General features: G+C 52.2%; 1 protein-coding gene across 2 annotated transcripts in view; it reads right to left on the reverse strand.

Annotated features, from left to right (window-relative positions):
- The window catches only part of RAB21 (RAB21, member RAS oncogene family), a 43,466-nt gene extending 36,337 nt beyond the window's left edge, over positions 1-7,129 (reverse strand). Inside the window, exon 1 of one of the 2 annotated variants that reach the window (XM_041755331.1) lies at positions 6,914-7,129. In XM_041755331.1, the coding sequence (XP_041611265.1) occupies positions 6,914-7,051 (138 nt within the window). In that variant the 5' untranslated portion in view covers positions 7,052-7,129. Of the gene's footprint in view, positions 1-6,299; positions 6,678-6,913 lie in introns of those variants that run through there. The other variant, XM_041755329.1, reaches the window with a different exon arrangement.
- Positions 7,130-8,866: the final 1,737 nt, after the last annotated feature.

The raw sequence follows: 8,866 nt of genomic DNA on the forward strand, positions 1-8,866 counted from the left end.
AAATGTAGCCTCCTAATGCAGAAACACAATGTATCTTGTCTTCCTCAAGCATTTGACAAAGCATCTCATGATATCCCCTGTGGGCAAGACTGATGGAGCTAGGGCAAAAAAACTAGATTTATAATGCTGGAATAACCATTTTCATTTTTTAAAAAAATATTTTATTTATTTACTCATGAGAGACACAGAGAGAGGGGGAGGGGGGCAGAGACACAGGTGGAGGGAGAAGCAGGCTCCATGCAGGGAGTCCGATGTGGGACTCGATCCCGGGTCTCCAGGATCACACCCTGGGCCCAGGGCAGGCGCCAAACCGCTGAGCCACCCAGGGACCCTAACCATTTTCATTAAAGGCTTTGTGTGCACTAGTTAGTAGCCCATAGCAGTCAAGTCGATCTTAAGCTGTTTTCTGTTTTCATTTTCATAAACAGGTACAACAGTCCACTGTTTCTCACTTAAGAAGATAGACGATGGCCCACGCATAGTCTGAAAAAAAGCCCCACTCTAAGATTCCACACATCTAAAGAAAAATACACCTTGGGTCATGCATCACTGGACTATAATGAGACCTGCTGCAGAGCTTTATACTTGGCTCTATGTCCCTTTTTCAGTCTTTATTAATGCCTGATGAGAACAATGAAGACATTCTTAGCAAATCTTCAGGTGACAAAATTAAAATGAGGAGCTGATCCGGATAGTAGGGAATATATCTCCTTCTTCTTTCCATACCCAGAACCCAAACAAGTGCCTGACCCACAGGTCATGTTTCTTGAATCATAAAATCAAGCTTTAAAAGGACAGCAACAGGGATCCCTGGGTGGCACAGCGGTTTAGTGCCTGCCTTTGGCCCAGGGCGCGATCCTGGAGATCCGGGATCCCACGTCGGGCTTCCGGTGCATGGAGCCTGCTTCTCCCTCTGCCTGTGTCTCTGCCTCTCTCTCTCTCTCTCTCTCTGTGTGACTACCATAAATAAATAAAAATTTTTAAAAAATTAAAAATAAATAAAAATAAAAGGACAGCAACAGGCCTTGACTACAGAGTAAATCTATCAAAACCAACTGTAATGGGTCAAATACATTAGCGACAAAAAAACTTAACCATAAAAATCAAAGAAAAAAGAATTTGAGGGATATAGTATGTAATGCCTTTTTTTTTTTTTTTTGGAAGACAAAGACAGTAAGCCCAATATTAATCAATGTAACAGCTGTCCACAAACTCATAGACTCTCTTCTATTTCAGTGTTGGAAAAGGACTCTCAATAGACAAGGTGACAGCCTGTGCTTTGCTCAGTTTAAACCACACTTGGAATCATTTCTACAGCTCAAAGAGTCACATTTTAAGGAAAGAGGACAATGATTAAGTAGCGTCTAGAAAAGATGTCAAAATAGTGAAATGATTTAGAATGATGTCATAGGAGATTCCTTTAAAGGAACCAGACCTGTTTACCCAAAAGGCAAGACCAAGGGATGTGATAGCTCTCTTCAACTATCAGAAGGGATGTCCTGTGTGCCCAAGATTCAGAGGACAGAAATGGAACTGGAAACTACAAAGAAACAGATTTTAGATTTATATACAGAAAAGCTTAACGGAAATTAAAATCGTCCAAAATCAAGTGGGCCACCTTAGGACACTGAGTTTTCCACTTTCTATCCCAGTTTATCTCATCTCTAAGAGGAGATGAGACAAAAAGCGCACAATCGCTTGACTGAAATATCAAACAAAAGACTTAAAACAGTGAACCATAAACTACCTTAGGTTCCTCTTGGTCTTCTAAGTCTTTGAAATATGATTGCAAGAGAGTGTACTTTGCAAAACACAAAGTAGGTTACAAAGATAGGTAATAGGTAGTTTTGCTGACCAAAAAAGAGGGACTCTTCATGTCTTCTGATGCATGATCTCCTCTCCATTTGGAAATTAAAAGCATACATGGTTGTGTTTTATGGATCACAATTCTCTAAAAAAAAATTAAGATGAGATAAACTGATGTAGAAGAAAGAGTAGATACAATGCTGCTTCCACACACTGGTATGCAATAAAATCCTCAATTATGTGATATAGGGCAGCCCTGGTGGCACAGTGGTTTAGTGCCGCCTTCAGCCCAGGGCATGATCCTGGAGACCTGGGATCGAGTCCCGTGTTGGGCTCCCTGCAGGGAGCCTGCTTCTCCCTCTGCCTGTGTCTCTGCCTCTCTCTCTTTCTGTCTCTCTCATGAATAAATAAAAATCTTTAAAAAAAATCTATAATATAATTCAGATACTGTTTGTGATGAGTCATATAAATATTAAAATCAGGACTGCTATGTTTTTATACTGAAAATCTACCATTAACTCCAACCCCTCCAGTATAAAGTGCAGTGGTTTCTAACATTGAAAAATCTTTAGCCTACTTTTAGCTTCAAGGGTATCTTTGAAATGTATAATGAAGGTACAGTTTCTAAGAGAAAGGACTAAATTATCCTAAAAAGAGGAGGGGCTCAATTACAATGATCCTCTCTTTTATCTTAGATCTGTAGCATAAAGGTAACCACTAAAGGGGTGGTTTACCCATATCCAGAGGCAGTGTGATTGCTCAAAATCTTAAGTCAGAGACCTGCATTCAAATTTCAGCTTGGGCACCATGCATGACTTGTGGCAAAATGAATGCTAGCAAATTACTCAACCAAGCCTGTTTCCTTGCCTGCAAAATGGAGCTAATAAAACTATCTACCTCATAGGTTGTTGTAAGAATTAAATGATAGAAGAAAAGTAAAGCAGTACGGTTAAGAATTCATGAAATGTTAGCTATTATTACTTTACCTAAATGAATTTCTAAATTCCAAATAATCATAGGTATTTACCCTACAAATTTCCTTGATTTCACTACCAACACTCAATAGTAAGATTTGTGTGGAATCAGAAAAGACCCCGAATAGCCAGGGGAATTTTAAAAAAGAAAACCATAGCTGGGGGCATCACAATGCCAGATTTCAGGTTGTACTACAAAGCTGTGGTCATCAAGACAGTGTGGTACTGGCACAAAAACAGACACATAGATCAATGGAACAGAATAGAGAACCCAGAAGTGGACCCTGAAATGTACGGTCATCTAATATTCGATAAAGGAGGAAAGACTATCCATTGGAAGAAAGACAGTCTCTTCAATAAATGGTGCTGGGAAGATTGGACATCCACATGCAGAAGAATGAAACTGGACCACTCTCTTTCACCATACACAAAGATAAACTCAAAATGGATGAGAGATCTAAACGTGAGACAAGATTCCATCAAAATCCTAGAGGAGAACACAGGCAACACCCTTTTTGAACTTGGCCACAGTAACTTCTTGCAAGATACATCCACAAAGGCAAAAGAAACAAAAGCAAAAATGAACTATTGGGACTTCATCAAGATAAGAAGCTTTTGCACAGCAAAGGATACAGTCAACAAAACTAAAAGACAACCTACAGAATGGGAGAAGATATTTGCAAATGACATATCAGATAAAGGGCTAGTTTCCAAAATCTATAAAGAACTTATTAAACTCAACACCAAAGAAACAAACCATCCAATCATGAAATGGGCAAAAGACATGAAGAGAAATCTCACAGAGGAAGACATGGACATGGCCAACAAGCACATGAGAAAATGCTCCACATCACTTGCCATCAGGGAAATACAAATCAAAACCACAATGAGATACCACCTCACACCAGTGAGAATGGGGAAAATTAACAAGGCAGGAAACAACAAATGTTGGAGAGGATGCGGAGAAAAGGGAACCCTCTTACACTGTTGGTGGGAATGTGAACTGGTGCAGCCACTCTGGAAAACTGTGTGGAGGTTCCTCAAAGAGTTAAAAATAGACCTGCCCTACGACCCAGCAATTGCACTGTTGGGGATTTACCCTAAAGATTCAGATGCAATGAAACGTCGGGACACCTGCACCCCGATGTTTCTATCAGCAATGGCCACAATAGCCAAACTGTGGAAGGAGCCTCGGTGTCCATCGAAAGATGAATGGATAAAGAAGATGTGGTTTATGTATACAATGGAATATTACTCAGCAATTAGAAACGACAAATACCCACCATTTGCTTCAACGTGGATGGAACTGGAGGGTATTATGCTGAGTGAAATAAGTCAATCGGAGAAGGACAAACAGTGTATGTTCTCATTCATTTGGGGAATATGAATAATAGTGAAAGGGAATATAAAGGAAGGGAAAAGAAATGTTGGGAAATATCAGGAAGGGAGACAGAACATAAAGACTCCTAACTCGGGGAAATGAACTAGGGGTGGTGGAAGGGGAGGAGGGCGGGTGTTGGAGGGGAATGGGTGACGGGCACTGAGGTGGACACTTGACGGGATGAGCACTGGGTGTTTTTCTCTATGTTGGTAAATTGAACACCAATAAAAGTTAATTATAAAAAAACAAAAATAATAAAAATAAAAATAAAAAAAATAAATAAATAAAACTGGATAAGTGGGCAGCCCGGCTGGCTTAGCAGTTTAGCGCCTGCCTTCAGCCCAGGGTGTGAGCCCCGGGATTGACTCCCGCATTGGGCTCCCTGCAGGGAGCCTGCTTCTCCCTCTGCCTGTGTCTCTGCCTCTCTCCCTCTCTTGAAAAAGAATCTTAAAAAACAAAAACAAACAAACAAAAAAACCTGGATAAATGCTCTTGTTCAAGGATGTAAGAAAAAAAAAGGAGTTTTCTCACATTCATTTTTTTTTTCAGATATTATACTTCACGTAAGAGGAGTAAAAACAGGAATAAAAATAGAACGTGGAATCAGAGCATCTTTGTGAATACTAGACTCAGTAGTTTAATAATAGCATCAAATATTAAATGTCACAACAATTAGAGGAGATTGTACATTCTGTTAAATAGTGTCAAGGTTCTTACACACTACGCAGTCACTAATTAAGATCTATTGTGCAATTTGGGCCAGTAATAAAGATGGAGAGCTTACAAGAGAAAAGGTCCTGACTGAGTTTATGGATGCTTGTCCTGACAACCCTATGAGCAACATATTATCATTTTGGCCGTTTTAGCAGATGAAGAAACTGAGGCATAGGTTAATCAAGTCGCCCAAGATCACACAGCCAGTGAAATACACGGGAGATGGGATATGAACCTGGACCATCAGGCTCAAAAGTCCACTCGATTTTACTGCCTATCACTAAGTTGGTGGAGTCAGATTAGTCGATCACTTACTCGATCGAGTCATAATTAGCCGATCGGTAACTCGGTCGAGTGGATCAGTCGATCACTTACTTGGGTCGGACTCGATCGATTCTGATTAGTCCATCACTTGGTCGAGTCACATCAGTCGATCGCTTACTTGGTCGGGTCAGATTAGTCAATCACTTACTTGGTCGAGTCACATCAGTCGATCACTTACTTGGAGTCACATCAGCCAATCACTAACTCGATCGAGTCATGTTAGTCGGTCACTAACTTGGTGGAGTCAGATCAGTCAATCACTAACTCGGTCGAGTCCTATTAGTCGATCACTTACTTGATTGAGTCAGATTAGTGGATCACTTACTTCGCTGGGTCAGAGTAGTCGATCTCCTAACTCGGTCGAGTCACATCAGTCGATCACTAACTCAGTCTGGTTGCGTATTTTCCTTCTAACACGTGCAAACTGATGCTCCACCTGCCTCAAAGGCCAGACTTCCCCACGGGTCAGAGGCGGCACTCCCACACGTCACCGGCTCAGCAGGAGGCCGGCCCTGCGCTACGAGCTGCAGGTAAAGCAGGTGAGCGTGGGGACCCACTGCTGGCCGGCGGTCACAGCGCGCCGCCAGGTGCCGGGGGCCGGCCGCCCTCGGGCCCACGCAGGCAGCAGCGAGACCGCGGAACCCGCCACCGGGTCGCCGAGCGGTCGCCTCCAAAACCCCCCCGCCGACGACGGTTTCTGCCAAGACCAACACGCTCCTCGAGGGCAGGGCAAGACGGAGCGTGCGTGGACACCCGGCCGCCGGTAAGCGCTCAAGTTACAAACCACCTAGTTGGCAAAAACCACACGGGCAGCCCAAGTTCCCGATTCCGAAACGACGAGCAAGGGCCGCAGTCGCCGCTGCGGAGCGAAGGCACCTAGGGCCCAAGCGGAAGTGAATCAACGGGGAAAACTAGCCAAGCGGTAGCGGGGGGGCCTTCGGGCGGCCCTGCCCTCCCCTCCCCTGCCCTCCCCTCCGCTCCCCGGGCCTCGCGTCCCCAGGACGCCCAGCGCCGTCTCATGGAGGCCACCCGAAGGCCGAGGGGACCGCGGCGGAGGGCGGGGGCCCCAAGCTCCACCTGCCGCCCCCGGGGGCCCGCACCTGCAGAGTGGTGATGTGCTTGTCGTTGAACTTGTTCTCGCAGTAGCGCAGCACCAGCGACGTCTTCCCCACGCAGCCTTCCCCCAGCAGCACCACCTTGAAGGAGTAGGCTCTGCCCGCCGCCCCGCCGCCGCCGCCGGCCGCAGCCATCCCGGCTCCCCGCCGCCCGCGCCCCCCGCCGCCGCCCCGCTGCGCCTTCACAGCCGCGGCCGGCGCAGGCCCCTCCGCGCGGACCCACGCCCGGGCGCCGCGTGTCCCTCCGCCGCGGGCCGGAGTCCGGGAACCAAGGGCCGCGGCCCCCACGTCAGGCCCCCGAGGAGCGCCGACCAGCACTCCCTCTCCGCCTCCCTCTAATGGCGTCTCCTTCCTCCTACGTCACACCTCGCGTCACGTGAGCGCCGCGGACGCGCTTGGGCGGGGCGGGGGCGGGGCTGCGGCGGGGGCGGGGCTGCGGCGGGGGCGGGGCTGGCGGCGGGCGCGGCCCCGGGGGGCGGGGCGGCGGGATCGCGGGAGGCCTAGCACCGCGGGAGCCGGCTGCCCGCGGACGGGGGGGCGCCCGGTGCTCCACTGCTCGCGCGCCCACGCTCCTCGCTCCGGCTCGCCGGCGGACGCACCTGCCCAGGCGCCCTGGGGGCTCCCGCGCCCTCCGGGAGGCCCAAGTCACGGCCGTGGAACCGCCCGAGGGGCCCCCGGGCCGTCCAGGCTCCGCCGCATCTCTCAGGTCTTCGCTTAAACCCGATCGGCAGGCCCATCACCCCGCGGCTTCCGTCCCCGCCCCCTGCCCCTTCCGGCCTGCCCCTCCCCTACCCCCTCCTCGCCTCTCCCCTGCCTCTCCCCTCCCTTGCCCCGCCCTGCCCTGCCCCTCCCTCCTCCTCCCCCTCCTCTGCCTCTCCCCTCCCTCGCCCTGCCCTACCCCTCCCTCGCCCTCTCTTGCCCTCTCCCGCCCCTCCCTTCCCCTCCCTCCCCCTCCCTCCTCTGCCCCTCCCCGGGTCCTCCCCACCCTCCCCTACCGCCCCCCCCCGCCCCTGCCCCCTCCCTCCCCTACGCCACTCCTCCTCTACCCCTCCCTCTCCTGCCCCTCCCCCGTCCTCCCCTCCCTCCCCTACCGCTCCCCCGCCCCTGCCCCCTCCCTCCCCTACACCACTCCTCCTCTACCCCTCCCTCTCCTGCCCCTCCCCCGTCCTCCCCTCCCTCCCCTACCGCTCCCCCCGCCCCTGCCCCCTCCCTCCCCTACACCACTCCTCCTCTACCCCTCCCTCTCCTGCCCCTCCCCCGTCCTCCCCTCCCTCCCCTACCGCCCCCCCCGCCCCTGCCCCCTCCCTCCCCTACACCACTCCTCCTCTACCCCTCCCTCTCCTGCCCCTCCCCCGTCCTCCCCTCCCTCCCCTACCGCTCCCCCCGCCCCTGCCCCCTCCCTCCCCTACCCACTCCTCCTCTACCCCTCCCTCTCCTGCCCCTCCCCCGTCCTCCCCTCCCTCCCCTACCGCTCCCCCGCCCCTGCCCCCTCCCTCCCCTACACCACTCCTCTACCCCTCCCTCCTGCCCTCCCCGTCCTCCCCTCCCTCCCCTACCGCTCCCCCGCCCCTGCCCCCTCCCTCCCCTACACCACTCCTCCTCTACCCCTCCCTCTCCTGCCCCTCCCCCGTCCTCCCCTCCCTCCCCTACCGCCCCCCCCCCGCCCCTGCCCCCTCCCTCCCCTACACCACTCCTCCTCTACCCCTCCCTCTCCTGCTCCTCCCCCGTCCTCCCCTCCCTCCCCTACCGCTCCCCCCGCCCCTGCCCCCTCCCTCCCCTACACCACTCCTCCTCTACCCCTCCCTCTCCTGCCCCTCCCCCGTCCTCCCCTCCCTCCCCTACCGCTCCCCCGCCCCTGCCCCCTCCCTCCCCTACACCACTCCTCCTCTACCCCTCCCTCTCCTGCCCCTCCCCCGTCCTCCCCTCCCTCCCCTACCGCTCCCCCGCCCCTGCCCCCTCCCTCCCCTACACCACTCCTCCTCTACCCCTCCCTCTCCTGCCCCTCCCCCGTCCTCCCCTCCCTCCCCTACCGCCCCCCCCCGCCCCTGCCCCCTCCCTCCCCTACACCACTCCTCCTCTACCCCTCCCTCTCCTGCTCCTCCCCCGTCCTCCCCTCCCTCCCCTACCGCCCCCCCCGCCCCTGCCCCCTCCCTCCCCTACACCACTCCTCCTCTACCCCTCCCTCTCCTGCTCCTCCCCCGTCCTCCCCTCCCTCCCCTACCGCCCCCCCCGCCCCTGCCCCCCTCCCTCCCCTACACCACTCCTCCTCTACCCCTCCCTCTCCTGCCCCTCCCCGTCCTCCCCTCCCTCCCCTACCGCTCCCCCCGCTCCCTGCATGGAGCCTGCTTCTCCCTCGGCCTGTGTCTCTGTCTCTCTCTGTGTGTCTCTCATGAATAAATGAATAAAATCTTAAAAAAAAAAAATACTGGGATTTGAGAAATGCTTTTGGACATATGGGTTTTTGTTAAATAGAATTATCAAAGCATTTTCCATGTTGAGCATCTAATAAGAGTAATTAACAATAGAAAGGAAAAGAGTTATCATCTGTGAAC

Source organism: Vulpes lagopus, chromosome 5 (genome assembly GCF_018345385.1).
Source record: "Vulpes lagopus strain Blue_001 chromosome 5, ASM1834538v1, whole genome shotgun sequence".
Lineage (NCBI taxonomy): Eukaryota > Metazoa > Chordata > Mammalia > Carnivora > Canidae > Vulpes > Vulpes lagopus.